A 19410-nucleotide genomic window follows, 5' to 3' on the forward strand; every position below is an offset into this window, starting at 1 on the left:
TTACTTGTCTGATTTAATTGGAATGACCTCTGCCCCTTGTGAAGCTGTGCGGTGTACCCCTCACATGACCTACCTCGCTTCAGTCGCCAGGAACGACCGTCAACATACATTCCGCATTTGCAATCTCCGTCCGAGTTAAGAGGCAATGCCGCCCGTCTCCTGAAGGCTGAGTAATGTCCCAAGTTGACTTCAGATTCAGAAACATGCTACCACATGCTGTCCTCAAAGGTCCCAAGTTTTACGGCAGTACATTTTTTTGACTTTTGTCCAGTAGAACAGGCAGAAAACGAAACATAAGCATCCACAGCAGCTTCCTGTTTAACTACAACAGAGCGGTCCCCCAATCTCTGTGTTGTTCAGGCCCTCGACACCCCAAGTGTCATTGTTCATGGAATACTGTTAAATGCTTTTGCAGCTGCTGCTGTCCCCTAAAAATACTGGCTGCCTCGATGACAGCAGTGAAGATAAGTCAGGCACTTCCACTCACTTGCCAGCAGGGGCTAAAGATAGTAAGGTGGCCAATGCAGGGCAAACTGCTTAGCTTATTTGAGGTTTTGCAATGTAAAGTCATTAAGAGAACAGCAAGCTTTATAAGTTTGAATGTTTATCATCATTAAACTCCTCATTAACCTTTTTTCTTTCAGATTACACTTTGTAAGGCATGAATTATTTGTTAATACGATTAAGTTGGTCTCATAAAGTTTCAGCTTTTAGTCTGTTGTTATTGTGCAATATGCAAACGACTCAAGGCAACAACCAGCTAGTAGATAATAAAACCACCCATGTAATGTTGCTTAGGTCCGCCTCCTGCTACTAAGATAGTGGAGATTAACTGAGCCATAGACACAAGACCTCTGGGGGTGTCCTGTAATGTCTGGCACCTACATTGGTTGTAGGGTGGGGCCTTCCTCGATCTGGCTTCTCCTGGCACATCTCACAAATGCTTGCTCAGACTGGAGCTAACCTGGTCAAAGCCTTGGGCTCTTTGTTTTCTTCTTTGAGCTGTTCCTGAGAAGTTTTTGTGTTATATGGATAATCAACTGTTACTGCAATTTAACCTGTCTGTTCTTCCATAGTAGCCAATAGCCTGTATTTGATCCTATACCTTGTGGTAAAGTAGGGATTGTATGACATGCGTGCTGGAGTTTTTCAGCGTGTAAGGCTGTTCTGTGATTATGAGATCTTTCCTTAATGTGGGCTACAGTGTCCCTTCAGCTGTTTAGCTGCTCCACTGCTCACACTCCCTCCTTCCCAGATTTCAGCTGTTGGGAGTAATGTGATATAACTCAGACCTCTGAAGCTAGTTATGAAACAATTTGCGCCCAAGATTGAGTAACAGTTCAAACAATTAATACATTGTAAAATGTAAAGGATATTTTCAATATCATGATTTAATTTAACATAAAAATAGTCAAATGTCCAATATCAATAAAACTGTGAAGTAATGTTTTCTTACATACATAGCTCTAATGTTTGTTGTGTTTTAGCTTAAATTCTTTAAAGGTTGTGCATGGTGAGGACAGTTCCTGTATTGCAGAAAATATACTAAATTGTTACTGGAATGGTAATGACAGATTACCTCTAAGTAATGTGGTTTTACTTTTGACAGTGGGTACTCCTTTGTACCTTACAGAGACCAGTCTTCAGCTTGTGATGACTTTTTTGTGCCTTAATGTAATGTTAAAAATATGTAATTTTAAAAAGGTGCAAAACTGGCTACCCATTATTTAAAATATAATGACAGGTAGATGGGCTCACAGTTGTGTAGCATTTTTTGGTCTTTTACTTCTTACTGTGGAGTCATAGTGTGAACCTTGGCACCACCAAACTACCAGTATGCAAATGAATACAGAAGAAAACTGACTTTTTACCCAGTTTCTTGTTGGATGTGGCCTAAAACAGACAGTCTCCTGCTCATTAAAATTTAGATTTAAAATATAGAATCTTTTTAGCTGTCAAAAGATACCTATGCTTACCTTTAGGTCTAATAATTACCTTTGGGGGTGCCCAGAATGCCCCCTAGGAGGTGCCCAGAACAGATGATCCACCTCACATTCCTTCTGATGTGGAGGAGCAGCAGCTTTACTCCAAGGCTGTCCTGAACTGATGAGCTTCTCACTCTTTCTCTTAGCCTGAGGTAGCAACTCTGGATTGAGTGGGCACTTCACCATTTTCTGACTGAGGACCATGGCCTCAGACATTGTGGTGCTAATTATCGTCCCATCCTCTTCATATTTGGCCAAAAACCAACAAAACCACGTCATCCACAAAAAGCAGAAACGAGATCTTGAGGTCACTGAACCAGTCACCCTCTGCCTGCTTGGCTGCATCTAGAAAATCTGTTCATAAAAATTGTGAACAAAATTCTTGACAAATAACAGCGTGGCAAAGTCCATCACCACAGAAAATGAGTCTGATTTAGTCCCGGCAATGTGGCCCAAACTTTGGCAAGTGTTGTACAGAGACAGATAGAGCATAACAATGGGCCCAAAAAACCTAACTCCTAAAGTTCCCTACAGGTTACCCCAAGGGATGTGAATAATCTCAAAAGGATAAAGAGACAGTTCAGTGTTCCACAACTAGGATGAAAACTGCATTGTTCTGTTCTGTTGAGTCAGTCCGTTGTTTGACTAATGAACAGACTCTCCTCTCCAGTACCCTTCCATAGATCTTCCCAGGGAGGGTGAGGAGTACGAGAACACAGTTACCAGACCCCTAGTTGATATGGGGAATCACCATCCAAGTCTGCCAATCCAAAGGCTAGGTCCCCAACTTCCATGCAATGTTGCAGAGGTGAGTTAGCCACAACAACCTGATCGATGGGCAATTCATCCCCACAGTCTGCTGGCACTACAGGAATCATATCTGTGGTATAATCAGTGTTGGGGAGTAAAGGAATACATGTACCCGCGTTACGTATTTAAAATACAAAATTTGAGTAACTGTATTCAGTTACAGTTACCGTTTAAAAAGGTGGTCTTCAGAATACAGTTACTTTGTTGAAATAAATGGATTACATGGCGGTCTTTTCCTGTTTCATATGTTAGGCTATGCCCTCTCTATTTTTGGTAATGTCACGCTGGTGGAAACCCAAACAAAACACGCATTAAGGGGCTTAAATGTCTGTGTTTCGATCGCGGTGCCTATGTCACCTCTACTTGCGACACGCATAATGACGTGACACCTCTCTCTGTCTCTCGCTAGCAAAGTTGACCCAGACAACAAAGTAAAGCTAGTTTTCGGCTACAAACCCGACGCGGAACCCGACGTATTAGCCAGAGGCCCCTTTACTACGGTTCGGAGCCGCGGACCTGTTTTATATACGCGCAGAATAGTTTTCTACGAGATCTCTGCTAAAATTAGGTAAGGCTGCAAAAAGTGCAGCCTTACATAATGTCCATCCTACTGTTACTCATTTTATATTAAGATTTAAAAATCTAGTTGGTATTGGTATGGCAAGTAACCTTCAGTAATAGTAATAAATCACACAGCAATAGTACATTCATGTAGTTGTAAAAAGCATGATATTAAGTAATCCAAAGTATTCAGAATACATTACTCTCATTGAGTAACCAGTGTTGGGAAGGTTACTTTTAAAATGTAATCCACTACAGATTACAGATTACATGTCCCAAAATGTATTTTGTAACGTATTCCGTTATGAACCTCTGGCTAATACGGTGGGTTCCGTGTCGGGCTCCTAGCTGAAAAATAGCTTTACTTTGTTGTCTGGGTCAACTTTGCTTGCGAGAGATGCGAGAGACAGAGGGAGGCGTTGAAAGGCTGCTCCAACGGAACTTATTATTTTCGGAGGAAAACACGAACACAGTGTACAGTCGAGTCTTAATAGCTTACTTACAACTGGGCTCATCAGGCACTCTTTTTGGCTGCAGTGGTTATTATTATATTTACATGCTTCCAGCTCCCGTTTCTGCTCGGTGACAGCTCGTAGTTTTCTCCTTTTTCTCCCTCCGTCGCTCACAGACACATAACGGGTATGGCAGTCCATTCTCCCTGCAGCACGGACTACACTGCCCATGAGGCTACATTCTTTAGGGCTATGCCTGTAGCATTCTGCCTATTAGCTTAGCACAACAACAAAAAGGCGCTCTCTCACCCAGGAAACACACAGTCGCAGAGAGAGCGTCGCCCTGTAACCATGGCAACCGTAACGCTGCCACCTGGAACAACAGAACGTAGCTGTCAAACAAAACCCAAACAGTCCTGACCCGCCGCAATATGAAACAGGAAAATACCGCCATGTAATCCATTTATTTCAACAAAGTAACTGTATTCTAAATACCACCTTTTTAAACGGTAACTGTAAATACAGTTACTCATATTTTGTATTTTAAATACGTAACGGCGGTACATGTATTCCTTTACTCCCCAACACTGTGAGTAACGTAACGGAATATGTTACAAAATACATTTTGGGGCATGTATTGTGTAATCTGTAGTGGAATACATTTTAAAAGTAACCTTCCCAACACTGGGTATAACAAGATCCTCGAAGTATTCCTTCCATTGTCTGACTATATCCTCAGTTGAGGACAGTAAAAACAGTGTGGAAAGGAAGCTGCGTCCCCCTTCTGAGTTACCTGAATGTTTCCCAGAATCACTTTGAGGTCTAGTCAAACACACCATGGCTTCACCAGCCTCAACCTACACCTGTTTTTTAGCTTGGTTAGCAGTGTTGGGAAGGTTACTTTTTTAACATGCCTAAAAATGTTTTTTTTAAAATACGTTTTTGAAGAATTAACCATACATTTACATGGTAATGGGTCTTTTCTGCCATGGAGCGCTTAATTGGCCTCTGGCCCTTTAAACTCTGAGGGGCTGTAACTTTGGTTTCTTTTGGTCAATTTGCATGATTGACACCTCTTTTTAATTGTTTGAGCCAATAGAGTCACAGTAATGATGCCATTTTCACTTACTTCAACCAATCAGACGTTCCAAGGCCACAACCCACGTGGGCCCAAATTTACTGCATGTGACGTCTGTCCAGTCACGTGTCTATAGGTGGGTCTAAAATGGAGGTTGTTGACGGAAAACGACTCTGATGCGGCTAGGTAGGCGTGGTAACTGCTGATAATCACATGGCTACCGGAGGAAATCTGGAGGGTAAGCCAATTTCTGTCTTAGCGCATTTGCGCCGCTGTGTGTTTTTGTGGTCTTCTTTTGCGGCTCATTCAGTGAATTTTGGTCAGAGTATGGTGAAACTTGGTGTTTGGAATTGGTGATAGCTCTGGAAGATAACCAGCTTTTCTTTCGCGGGTTACATGATGTCTGGAGAATTTCTGGTTCGCCTTGTTTGTTTAGCGGACTTGTGCGCATTTACATAACTGCTCGTTTAATCATGGCTTGTTTTCGTTGAGTTTGGTGGTTCTAGAAATGGTTTATATGACATTTTAGCTGAGATTCAGAGGTTTCTGTGGATACCTCACATGTCTGGACTTATATTTCTCACCCCGTGTTATAACCGATTAAACGTGATCTCCTCCTTTTTGCTCGCGGTACCGGGGGCGTGGGGCTTAAAGCACTTGTTGCAGGCTGCTGAGTTTGCATCTTTTGCTGTGAAGTACAGCCAGACTTTTGACCGCTTCGCCTTGGGAATTTTTAATCTGTAGCTCTGCTCTAAAAGAACGTACGTACCTGGGCCCGCCTACTATCCTTGTAAAGGTAAAATGATTGGCTAGAATCCAAAGTGTATGACATCTCAAGAAAAAAAAAAAAGCACCAAAATAAAGCACCGAAATGTGCGCTGCTTTTCGGTCTGGTTACTACCGTTTATGTCAGAACCGGTACCGGTACCCATCCCTACTCAGTAACAAGCCCTTCTCCCCAGGACTGGCTTCAGTTTGGGATCCCAGTAATTCTAATCTGGGTGAAGTATCATGGTCCGTTGTTTTCTTTACCATAAGGGTCTTGGAGAATTGGACATTTCTGGTTTTTTGCTTAGAGCCAATTTGCTTTGGTAGACACTATCAGAGCCAAATTATGCTTGCCAACATACGTCTTAGGATCACTAAAGCACACAAGCCCCTCCCAAACAATAAGGTGGCAAATCACTGAGAGGGATGCTGAACGTGTAAGTAGCATAGAGACCGCTCAGGATGCGCTGGAATGCAAAACTGAGTTCAGACTGCTTGATCATTTTATTATTTTATTTATAAGGCTTAATAAAACAAAACAACACAAAAAAAGCAAGGATTGTTTTTTTTTTACTTTCCATAAAGTGTTTCTAAAAGACAGCATTTAACAGATCATCTTGTGTTATTTCCCTTAACAGGAATTTGAGGAGACACCTACAGAGCTGTGGACATGTTCAGACAGCAGCCTGAAGGTCTGCAGATTAATGCAGCAGATTTTCATAGTTGGTCTTACAGGGCTGAATCCAGTGCCTTTTCCTGTGATTTCACATTCACTCAATAACAAAACAATAAACAAAATCAAACATTAAATGAATGATTTAGTAAAAAAAAAGAGAAAAAAAAGACATGTATTTGTGCATCTTGCTACCTCTGCATAAATTGGCAGCATTAATATGCATCAATCAACAGCTTTGGATCTTAAGCCTCATAAAATCTATGGGGATTTTTCAGATTGCAACAAAATATTTAATGATGCTATTATTGCTCCTTCAGACCAAATAACCTAGCAGAGATACAGACAGTGCAGTGTTGTGTTATATCACATTTGAATAATAGGCACAACACACCCAGCAGTGCACAATAAAATGATAATGGACAACGTTCAAATGTTGCATTTGCAGGTTTTCAAAAGAAAACCAATTTCATCCTCTGCTGGTCATTTTGTGTAAGTGCAACATGACTCAACACAGCTCACAACACACAAGCCTTTCAAGGTAAAACCTGAGACATGTTAAGGCTAGGTCCCCAACTATCATGATTTTTAAGATAACTCCGTTACGATTATTTTTTAATTGTTAGAAGACTTACATAGCTATTTTTCAATCTATTGTTGGCTACAGTAAGGCCTGCAGTGTTTGTGAATGTATGTGTGTGTGCTTGTATCATTATTTACTGCACAGTTGTTCACAGCTGAAGAACAATGATTGCACAGGGTGGATATTGCACAATCAAAGGAGGCATACCCTTCAGTGTTCATTTTGTTTCCATACATACGTTTATTGTTTGTTATTTAATATTTTACCTACCCTGGGATATGTGCTGTTTTCAGTCTGTGTGCTTTGGCTTCCATTGCCCTGTGCTGCCTCCTTTTTACATGTATGTCCTAATCAGTGCTGAATGTTTGATGTCCACGTTGCTTAATTAATGACAAACTTAAAAATAAAAAGGAAGAGAAGGTATAAAAGTTCTCTCTTAAAAATACCAGTGTGTCACATGATGAGTATGATGTTCTTCTTTTGTAAGCCATTTAAGCCAATCAATGAGCAACACTTCCACTTGTAATCCATCAATCTATACACCACTGCATATGAAGGCGAGATCATGTGTGTGCAGTAAGAGCAGTAACTTTATGTGTATATTTGCACATAATCGTCTCACTTGTCCTGCAGTTTTGTTTTGCTCACATGGTACTGTTGATGTCTGACGCTTTCATATTTAGCCTCTCAATAATACAATAACAGATATGGGACCAACTCAGATAATGTAGATGTACTGCTGATGCAATGTTTGAAGCCAAGGGGAGCCAGTATGAAGCAGGAATTATTATTTCTAAGTCTTAAATTCAGTGAAATTACATTTCTTCTTATTTTTCCTCCCAAAACCTCCATCTTCATCAGGTAGGTCTCACCTTTGTATTATGTCTGTGTAAGATAAATTACGGTAAGCCCTCTGAAGCTACAAATGGTCATTATGTTGTCAGGTTTGTGCTTGTGAACCCACCACATCTCGAGAATATAGTGACAGTGAAAACTTGTATGAATGACTGAAGGTTTTCCTGTGGAAATCAGAGGTTTACTCAGGTCATGCTGTAGTTCTTCACCCATTCACAGTCAGCTAATACCAACAGGCGGAGGACAAACAACAGCAACTTGGATTTGACTGGTGTGAGACACAAGCTTTACTCAATAAATGAATGTAGAGCACATCTTATCTTTGTTTGGGATAATGTGGGGTGCTTTACTAATGCTGGAAAGGGGTCTGATATTAAATAAACAGACACAAGTTATGCAGGTTAAAATGTAAGCGTCGGTGGAAGCTAAGGTTTACTTTTGTAGTCTTGCAGTACCATCATAGCTGTTCTGTCTGGCAGTCATTACCAGGCTTTAATATGAATGCATCCACTGATCGGCACATATCTTTGGGGGTGCACGCTTCATGTGAGACTCGTGGTGGCTTCTGTAAACAAGAACAGTGTTTGTGCTCAGAAACATCCGGTCTCAGGGTGAAAAAGTAATCCATTCGTTGGTTGTTTGACTATAAAATTCCCCATTGTCAGGCTTTTTAAAGCTCCTTCTATTCATATCATAAGCCACAGTGAGAGCACTTACAGGGACTAGAAAGAGAGATCATATTTCTGCCATATTAACTTCTCTTTGTTGGCTCCTTTTTAAATCCGGGATTTGATTTAAATCTGTTTTGTCCCACTCATCTGTTTTCACTCCCTTTGTGTTTATATGCTGCTAATTCATGTCATTAACTTTGATCTGATCTCATCTGTAGTTTATTCTTTGTCCTGTTTATTGTTTGTGGCGTTTCTGAAGCTCCTCTGGTGTCTCTCTTCCTTCAAGCCCCAAGCAGCTGCAGTACATGGCTGATCCTCCCTGAGCCTGGATCTTCCTGAAGTCTTTTCCTGTTAAAAAGGAGTTCTTCCTCCCTTCTGATGCCAGTGCAAGGGGCATCTTGTGATTGTTGGGATGGTGTCTCTTATATTGAAGGGTGCTGACTTTACTGTACAAAGCACTTTGTTTCAGAAAACTCTGTAGGGTCACATAAAGTGGGATAGCTGCTCACCTCAGCTGTGCTGTGCTGTCTGCTCTCTTTTTAGTATCAAATGTGAGGAATATTATAAATATGCGTTTCAGTTTTACTGCGAAATGAGAATTAAAGTAATAAAAAAATAATGGTGACAATCCCCTCCAAACACTTTTATTGTTATTTAATATTTCCATAAGCATACAGTCGTCGAAGTGTGCGATAGTTCCCTTTTAGGACCTGGCGGAAGTCCCTGATGTGGAGTCCTGCAGGTTTCTCCCTCCTCCTGTTTCCAGCAGAAGCGCTGCGTCCTCATCAGCTGTTCGGGCAGCGCGCAGCAGCGGTGTTCTGGACCGGGAAAGCTGAGCTCACTTTTTGCACCTTTCACCCCCCAAAAAACAGTCCATGTAGCTTCCCCATCAAGCCTGGTGAACGAAGAGCTGAAGATGAGGTACCGCTTTACGTTTTGATTGAAACTTTTTGTAAAGCTTTGGGCGAAGCGCTGAAGTTACAGTGAGTGTTGCTGCCTCCGCAGGTGTTCTTCGTGGCTGGAGCGCCTGGTCTGCTGCGCGCTTATTCTCGCCGGTCCGATGGCATCGCAGTGGTCAGGTAAGAAATTATGCTGGAGATGAGAGTATCTCTGCTTTGGTGGCACGTACACAGCAGAAATCATTAGTTCAGAGATTTTTGAGACAATCAGTGATTCACGTGAACTCCGCGCTTAATTAACATTTACTCACTGGGACGTAAATCCTTTTATCCACAATAAATGATCTTTTTTTTAATGCGTGCCTTACAGAAACTTCAGGGACTCTCCTGCATGGTACCTGCTGCTGTATGCTGAGAGTGATGTTAGCTCACTGTTTGGCTTGGGTGGCATTGTCTGATCTACAGAAAGCTTTTATGTGCCACTAACTGGTCCATTAGCGTTTCTGTGTGATAACACATTGCTGTGATTCCAAGATTAAACACAGAACATGAAGTGGCTCTGGGCCAATTATATTTTTTCCAAGGCCAAAGTGTGTAGTGTTTCCTCAACACAGTTTCATTGTCTCTTTGTCCCTCTTGTGTCTTGCTCTGTGTCTGGTCCTTGTAGTGTTTTCATGTCAGTTGAAAAGAGGCTCTTTTTTTGTCTTTCACTCCTGTGTGTCCGCCTCAGCAGAACTTGTATCCTTGTAGTCGTTACAGTGCCAAAGCAGCTGAACAGCATGAAAAGACAGTGGAGCATTTCTTCCTCTACGATGGTGCTAAAGGGCTGTAAGAGCCACACAATGAAAAAACTCACATCTGTTCTTGAATTATTTATCTTTGAGCCCCATGAATGTCCTACATTTAATTTGGTAAACGTTAAGTTGGAGAACTGTGTGGCTGTCAGATGATAGGGAGAGGAAACTGAGAGGCTGACAATTAATATTTGATCAGCACTGTAGGATCTTTGAGGAACTATATGATGCCAAGATGACTGTAACTCTACATGTACCACCTCACCTCTTAAAAGTAATGCAGCCCATTTAATAAAGGAGTTGGTTCTTTATGTCATTCACCTCCTTTTATTTCTCAATTATTTTGCCATTCCTTAAATACTAATATGTAAAAATGTTCAAATAGTTAGTTGTGAGCAATGTGACATTTTCACATGAATGCTGTTCACCGGTCCACCACTCTGTCTCAAGAGCAATGCTGCAGCAGCTTGCGACATGGTTGAATTAGGTTCATTCCCATTCCCCTGGCTGGGTCAGGAATCTCTATTGTCATGTGATCTTTGACATGCACCCAGCATGGTCTTGCCTAAGGGGAACGGGACAAGGTGGGGGGGAGGGGAACGGCTGCAAGGGAACACCCCACTGAGCCATTTAATGGCTGAATTAGATGCCACATTGAAAATCACAGCTGGCTTGGGGTTTTCTCCATTTTTGTGCACAAGCCTGATGGTCATGGGGACAGGACAGCCATGTGAAACAAAAAGTAATACATTCAAAATACAATACAATACAAAATACAGAACAGACATATTTGATGAATATGAATTGTAATTTACAAGCTTTTTGATCAAAATTGCTCATGTTTAAAGTTTTTCTGGAGACTCCAACTGACGGTCATAATCTTACTCCCTACACGTTGATGCTCTTGTTGTAGGCGTATATACGGTGGAAAAGTATAGCTTATGCAGAGCACCCAAATATCTGTTGATGTGTCAAGTAATGTACAGCTGCAGTATTTGAAGGGAAACATCTGCTTTGAGACTCAGAGATTCAGAATCAGAATTCTTCCTTTTTGTTGCTTTGGAAAAAAATTGAGTTTGGTTTATTTTAAAAATACAAAATGTGTTTCTTTTGGTTTAAATACTTATTTTAGGCATTGGCATTGCATTACAGGTGAACCTGTAACAAAGTTTAGGGGAAATGTGCAAAAACTTGAAGAAAAAGAACAAATGTAGATGGCACCGATTCAGATATATGCACGGGGAAACCATAAGAAGGTAAATTTGCTGTAAGCAGCAGACACAACATATTCTAAATGGAAAGCAACAAACCCTTCAAGAATAAAAGTTAGGTTGTCTTACGTGGGTGGCTGTTGGATTGGTGCCTCTGTTAGGATCAGTGTAACTCTTAAATGAAATAAATGGGGCGACTGTGCACAGATTCAGTTGACTCAGTGAACCTTGTGATGTCTAATCCCTGGATTTTCTAGTCAGTAAACCTGCTTATGCACAATCAACATCTCTGGAAGTGTCTCATAAGCACGAGGTTCGGAGGTTTCTTCTAGCATTTGTTTTGCTACAATGTGTTAGCCGCCAGCGTTTAGAAAGTTAATTAAACCTCTGCTAAGTAGGTTTATGTCTGTGGAGAGTGTGTGTGGGTTGGACTCTGTGTAAGCACACATTTGTGTGTGACGTTGTCGGTGGGAATCATTCAGGAGGTAGAGAGGATATCTGGATTTCTGCCTTGGTCTACTCTTTCTCCGGCAGTTTCAAAAGAGACACAGGTGATTGACACCTGCATTTTAGCATGTATTCACTGCCCTTGCATATACCAGTATGTCTTTTAGTCATGTTTGCCAGCCATTCTAATTCAAGTTGGGTCTAAGTTTGCTACTGGTAATGGGTTCGAAAATTTGCATACTCCAGTAATAAGCCAAATCCCAACACCCCCCGCCCCCATGAAACTTTCTAAAGGCAGTTATTTCAACGAGAACTGTGTGCCTCTTACGACTCATGTTAACACTGCACATTTGTCAGAGACCTGCATATAAAAAAGAAAAGCCTGTCTACATTAGAAACACATTTCCCAAGTAGACTGAAGAGGAAATTTACATTCAGTGTCGTTTACTTTAAAGTCGGCATGTTTTTGTAAGAAAACCACGGTGGTCACATCCTGCTTTGAAAGCTTAATCTAACCCATCTGGATCATGCAGTGAATCTGAAAGAGTTGTATATCTACATCTACCCTAGACACCCGAAAGCACAGCAAAGTTTAAGAATCACTCCTGCATGACAAAGAACACTGTTTGAATTAGGTGTGTGTACACACAAGAAAGGAAGAATGACTGCCCTTCCTTTGTTTTTCATGTAGTTTGGGATCTACTGTGTAGATCATCTTTTTGGATGCACGTAGACCATTTCACCTCACCCTTATATTCTCCTTTAGCCACATTTTCTTCTATTTTGATTATAGTTTCAACACAAAGAAAAAGCTATAGACTTTGGTTGCATGCAGGTTAACCCGGCTTATGCATGCATAAAATGGATTTATGAATCAATTCTGACTATACCAGAAGCAGCACCGAAACTGGAGTCTAAGCTTAAACCAGATGTTGCATTTGAATGACAAAAAGAAAGGGAGCAAATTCATTAAATGCTCACCTTTTATGTCTTTTAGTCCTCTTTGTGACCTTGAAAGCATTGCATTAAAAACTTACATTTTAGCAAACAGCTTATGGATCAAACTTTATATTAGCAGCAGTTTAATGGTTTTAGGTCAAATTTCAAATAACTGAAAAAAAAATAAAATCTGTTTTAATTGTGTTAACAAACATTTAAAGGCCTTTGGTCAGTGTTGCCTTACTATTTGCAGCGTTCCCCTGTTATCTTGCTTTTGAGGACAGGGCATCCTTTTGAATGTTGCTCACAGCTGTTATTTGTTATTTTATGTTCTCCTACCTCTTGGTGTTTCAGGTGCACTCAGCTGTTGTCTCATGCTGTTCTTGATGTCAAAATGCGGGGTTGACTGTGGCAAAATACAGAGGAACACCATAATTACTACTTATGTTGCAACAGAAGAGGATTTGTCGAGCCACTTGCTCTGTACGCCCAACTATCTCCCGCAATAATGGCACACTGAGTGCCCTCTTACCACTTAGCATCTCTTTCCTGTTTGTGGTGAAAACCCTCACGTCATTGCTGGTCTGCCCGAGCTGTAATCCACGTAAAATCTAAAGTGTGAAGGTGCACAAATTACAGGAGACTACAGCATATGCATGTGTTTTGTTTTTTTTTTTTAATTAAAGGTGTGAGCATAGTTAAGTTGCTGGTTGATGCAGAAGAAGAAGACACAAGTGTAGCTCAGTTCTTGAGAGTTCTTGAAGAATTCATCCAAGAATTCATCCAGCAGTCAAAGCAAAATAACCCAGTACCTTTTTTGTTATTATACATGGAAGAATTGGCAGAATAATCTGAATTTAAGCCATTTTTACACGTGCACTGCAGTCCTCAACCTCTCCAGGACTTGCTTGACAGAGGAGTATGCGAGAAAGCAAAAGTCCAATGCCGCTGGATCACACATTAGCCAGTTTTTCAGTCTTTGTCATGTTGGATTGCTCCAGTGTGCGATTTACACAGCCAATAATCCACTTCATTAACTGTGAGTGGGCATCATGTGTGCCGCTTCTTTCATGTTCCTTCCAGACAGATTTTCTGCCTAAACCTAGGATTGTATTTCCAGTAGTGCAAACTCATTTGAAGTGGACTATTTACTGATGTGTCTTATGTTTGAAAAAGCACAACTTTGCAAATCTTTTGACCACACGGATTTCAAATTGTTCAAAGTTTGCTTTAGACACGCATGTATTCACGAATCGAAGCGCTTCATACGAAAAGTGAAAGTGTTCTTTAAAGGCAGACGTGTCCCTTGTTGCAGATTTTGATGTTTTTTGTGTGTATGGCAATAATGACTTTGTAATATCAGTTTTTGTATACTTTTGTTTGCTCAGTGAAATAAACACTGTTGAATAGGCTGCTTCCTGAGTGTTCAGGACACTCCTGCAAAAGAGATTTCTGAAGATTCACAATTTCTTGGTTAAAAGTTTCAGTCAATAAAAAAAACCTAAGTGACAAATATCTAAATTGTGGAGTATTCAGCTCTAGAAGACATTAACTTTGTAACAGTGTATAGACTGGTGCATGTTGCCAAGCCTCTTAAAGAAGGGTGAACACAGCTCATAGTGGCAGTGTTGTAGTTTTAGACACCCAAACGAAACTTGCAAAAGCCGCTGAGCTCCTTTAGAAAGCATTACATTTTCATCAGGGCTCACTTTTACCCCGTGCGGTCATTTTATCAGCACTGCTTGCTCTCGTCTGGATGAAAACTGGTTTCCATGGCCACCAGGTGCAGATTTTTCCACCACAAAGCCGTATTTGGCTGTAGCAGGGGAAACTGGATCTATCTACTGGCACTTTGTCCCAGTCTCCAGCTTTAGGTAGTGTTCACTTGTCCTCACTGACAGCCTGCTGAACACAGAGGCATGAAACTAGAGACCCCCACTCCACCCATTTACATTCTCTTGTCCTAAGAAATCGAAGCCGTGGGCTTTTCACTCTCCATAATCTATGACTGGTTCAGAGGGACCATATAGACTGCTTTATGTCTTTAGTTATGATGTGATCTTCTTACACTATTTAGAAGGTACTTTGGAGATTTCAATCTGAAATTAGCTTATTTTAACTGTCAGATGTGAGCACTGTTAACACAGGCACCAGCTACCACCCAATGTGGTTTTTTTTAAAAAAAAATGAATGAATAGACCATTCAGCATTTCACGAGGCCCCTCTCAGGAATGCCATTGTGCGTTTTGAACCTCACGTTGCCGTTATATCCCTCTTTTTGCGCTCTCCATGTCGTCTTATCTTCTGATTGACTCTCATGATGTAGAGACTGCTTTTCAAGGCATCCTTGAATTCCACTCATTCACCCGTCCCTCAAGATCTGCTGTGTCTGTAGGCACTTCTCTTTTTACCCTGTCACAAATCTCACGTGGGGGTGTGGACTGAGGAGAATCCCTTGGGACAGGGAGATTACCATCAAACCGAGAGATCTTCTCACAAAAGAGGGATTTGCCGAGTCCTATAGCTCGATCCTTTACTTTCCTATGTGTTTGCCGGAAGTAGGACTTTGAGCAAGGTATGAGATTTGATGACCTATCCTTACTGTACCTGCCAGAAACCAAGAGGTGAGGTTTCCAGGTGCACTTGGTTTGAATTAATAAGATAGAAAGAATTACAGGAACAAATTAACTGACAACTGAAATCAGCCATTGACTCTACTGCTGTTTTGTGGACAGCCCGACCTTAAAAACGCATCAGTTTGCTCTGAAGGTGACTTCCTTTCATCATCAACTTTGGAAAGCATCCAGTATCCAATCCTTTTCCATTCATGTCATTGCTTATCACTACAGTGAGATGGAGGACTTACGGTCTTGTTTGATGATGTGCTAAGCCTAGATTTTTACAAAGTCAATGCCTCAGCTGCTCATAACTTGGAAGCTGCTAATTGTTGTGTGAATCATAAGCTCGCGGACAATAAAGGATGCCCTCCATTCACTCTGTGGTTGTTACGGACCAGGTGGCACAGCGCCATCCATTAAGAGGCTTAGAGAGGAGGAACATAGGCCAACCATGGGGATGTTAAATATTTAGAGGTCCAGTGAAAGATTTGCAGGGTTATTTGTTTGCTGAGACAGCCTGGAAGGCCTGCAGTCAAATTCTCTTCCACACTGACCAGCTCACTGGCTGAAACATCCATGGAGACTCTGCACTGTATTCAAATGAGCCCTTTTGTTTCACAGCTCATGTTTATAGCCTTGTTATTTAGGCTTGCTAAATAGTTGTGGTCATGTAAAGTCCTTGTAACCTTAAGTTTCCTTTTGCATCCTGTCTTACCAAGACAAGAACAAGGTAAGAATGCAATGGTGGACTAAATTTACCTCCCTTTGGAACATCTTGCTATCTTGTTTTAAACTCTAAATTAATGAATGATTTGCGCTGCAACTGTTTCAGTCGTTCATTTCATATGAATGTCTGTTTTAATCTCCTCAAAGACCCTGTAATTTCATACAGATCTGACTCTCACAGTTCAAGTATATTCAATATATTCAACCCAACCTAAAACTGACCCACTCTCAGATGTACATCTTGGATAGAACTGCTAATGCACTACAGTGTTTACAAAGGGGTAAATCTTCTAAATCCAGTGTGTAGTTTACCTTGTGTTTTTATTAAAATACATGCATTTTCTAATGATTGGTCTTATATTTCCAAGCAGACTAAAAATATTTTTTGGTTTCATGTGAAGTGACCAAACCAATTCTTTTCACAGCCTGTTTGGGTCACTTCATAGCACAGGAATGAGATCAGCTTTCAAATATCTAGTCCCTCATGTCACCTTCAGGTCACCCCTATCACATCATTTCTACTCCAGTTGAGTGTGCTGTAGAAATGCATACTCTCTGCACCTGTGTGAGAGGAAGTAATCAAGTCTGTATTTGGCAGTTAAACGTGACCTGACTGTATCCGCATGATACGGTCCAGGCCCTTGAACAGGCCTGTGTTCGCCTTAGGCTTTGGCTAGTTTTGTGCTGGTTTTCAACCAGTCTCTTATTGCCTTCCTTCTTTTCTTTCCCTGTGTGAAAGTCGGACAGCATGTTAAGGTCACTGCTCTATGAATGCCCTCAGGTAAGAGTAACTGTGTTGTTGTTGTTTTTTTGGGTTTGGCATACCGTACATAGATGTGACCTGTGGAAGTGGCTGTATTAAATTCTGCGGTCTCTGTTTATTTTTGATGTTTATCTGGTCATTTGTTGGTCTGTGTTCAGCCCTGAAAATAAATGTTTCCTGTTACTCCTCTGAAAAGCTTGCGGAGCAGAGTCCAAGTTTACTTTGGAATACCAGTAATGTCTACTATCATTTTTCAAGTCCTCTTTGGGGGGATATTTCTTCCTACCTTGTTGGTTCACAAAGTTCACTTGTTTTAAACCAGGTTGGTGCACCAGCTCAAACAAAGTAAAATCCCAGTCATGTGTATTTTAACATGCCTTTGCTTATCTTAAGCTGTAATACAGGAAAACCTGTGGACTTTTTGTGCTAAGTGGCTGGTGGGGGGAACAATCAATGTTGGCACCCTAGTCTCCAGTCTGGCTTGCACTAATTGAGAGCTCTGATATTGTCTTGTGGATGAAAGGCCTCTTTGTACCACTTATTTCTCTTCATCTACTGTATCCCCAGGCCTCTGATATAGCTATAGGCATAAAGTCCAGCCACTGTCTCTGTTCATTACAGGGGATTAAAGTGTCAGTTGAAGGTGGAGTATAAGCTGGCCAACATAATTCACTGACAGACATTTGAAGGTGTTGTCTGGTAAGCTAAATGTTTATGCCCTTCCAAGAGGGTTTAATAATATATCTGATTCTCATCTGGGGCTGTTGTCTTGGTCAATATTTTGATATCAAAAATTGTTGTTTATTGTTTAAAGCATTATGCATTTACTGAACTAAAAAAAATTCTTTAGCTTTAAATATATTTTAAATTAAAAATAAATAAACTGGAAAAAGGAGGCTGAGGTGCTGGGAAATGGGCATTCGGTGGGTTGGACCCAACGTCGCAGGTGTTTTTGACCATGAAGTTTGGCCTGCAGTGCCTGCTGTGGGAGATCTGTGGGGACGGAATCGGCCGGAGAGAGGCCGTAGTGGCAGCAGACTTGTACACCTTGAGTGACCTGAGCCAGAGAGCCAGAGGGAGATTGATGGAAAGCCACAGCTGACAGCAAACCACCATTTTGGTTGTACTCTACTGAAACAAACTGCAAGACAGGCAGCTGCCTTCGCCTCAAGATCGCGCTAACTGCTAATGATCCTTCTACATGTTCGGCTGCAGAACTTTTATTTCCTAAATAAGTGCCGCACTGACCAAAAGGTCTCTTGGCATCATCTCAGTTTAAGCTGAACTCAGTATTGAGTAAGTTCTGAGTTTTATGGAAGAATCAAAGTGCACTGCTATAAAGGAAAAGGTTTCCTTGTTTTCATGACAATTAAGGAAAATTAAGGATTAAAATCAATCTTTGGGCTCCAGTTAAAGTGGGTGTTTTATTTACTTACTTACTGTATGTCTGTATTAGCCAGTGAAGGGCAAATATGAAGGGAATGATATCAATTTCTTCTCTTTGTGACAAAAATCGAGCGTTTTAGCCTCCTTGGATTTACTCTCAAAGCGTTGATCTGCATTGACATGTTCTTGAAAAGCTGTACAAAGCTGAAACTCAACACTTGAGTTAGGCCTAGCAGGCTCAAAGAACCAGAAAAGAACAAAGAGACGGCACCGGCCAACAGAATGAGCTAACAGTCCATTCCTTACACGACTGAGCTAGTGCAGAAACAAGAACTGTGTGTGCATTCTTTCCACTTGAAGCCCACGACTTCTGCAGAGGATGCTATTTACTCTTGCATTCAGAAAGAACAACAGGAATGGAAAGAGATTCATCTTTGGCGCATGCTGAACGCTGAAAGGTTGTGCACATGCATCTGCACCTTTGCCAGCATTTTTAGCTGCTTAGTAAATCACAGACCTGTGTAGGCAGGTAGAAATTTTGCATTCATGGTGAATGTGAGGATATAGTTTGAAGGGCCATGAAAAATACCATTTGTGTGAGGGAGTATTTGAAATGGCACGATGCGATTAAAGCCTTCAAATGGGGGGAAAAAAACGTACTGAAGCTGAAAGAAAAACTTTTCTTTATAATTCAGAGTTTTAAAGGTCAAATCTGAACCACATAGATTTTTAAGCTTGTTGCACTGAATAGACTCTAATCTGGGAATACTCAAAATGACGAAAAGGGGTGAAAACTTGAGGTTTTAATTAAAAATGGTCTCAAAATGACAATTTATAATCTTGGTTACATGTAAGACATCATACAAGTTCCCTGACATACTGTGATCTAAAGTTTTGCTAGGTAATACTGTACAAATGACTGAAAATCTGAGAGCCTCAAACACTGAAGAACTCCTAGCTATGGATGATTTCTGATCTCTCTGGCCAAACCTTTTCATGTCTTAAATAATCACAATGCAAGATTAAAATCAAGCAGGCAAACACTGTCTGCTGTTCTCTTATTTAAGAGTACAACATTTGGATATTGTTTGAACAATCATTTCCTAGACACATGCCTGGACATATTCCTTTCAGTTCATAGCCACTGATCCAGACTTCTCTGTTGGGTGTTTGATCTTTCGGAGTCTTAAG

At 41.0% G+C, this 19410-nt stretch overlaps 1 protein-coding gene across 2 annotated transcripts in view; it reads left to right on the plus strand.

The window, feature by feature from the left end:
* Positions 1–9220: 9220 nt before the first annotated feature.
* Positions 9221–19410, plus strand: part of col18a1a (collagen type XVIII alpha 1 chain a) — a 77491-nt gene continuing 67301 nt past the window's right edge. For both annotated transcript variants that reach the window (XM_063498739.1, XM_063498740.1), the window contains exons 1-2: positions 9221–9357; positions 9442–9515. In XM_063498739.1, coding sequence (XP_063354809.1) covers positions 9353–9357; positions 9442–9515 — 79 coding nt within the window. In that variant the 5' untranslated portion in view covers positions 9221–9352. The remainder of the gene's footprint in view (positions 9358–9441; positions 9516–19410) is intronic.

This window comes from Pelmatolapia mariae, linkage group LG16_19 (assembly GCF_036321145.2).
Source record: "Pelmatolapia mariae isolate MD_Pm_ZW linkage group LG16_19, Pm_UMD_F_2, whole genome shotgun sequence".
In the NCBI taxonomy this organism is placed as follows: Eukaryota; Metazoa; Chordata; class Actinopteri; order Cichliformes; family Cichlidae; genus Pelmatolapia; species Pelmatolapia mariae.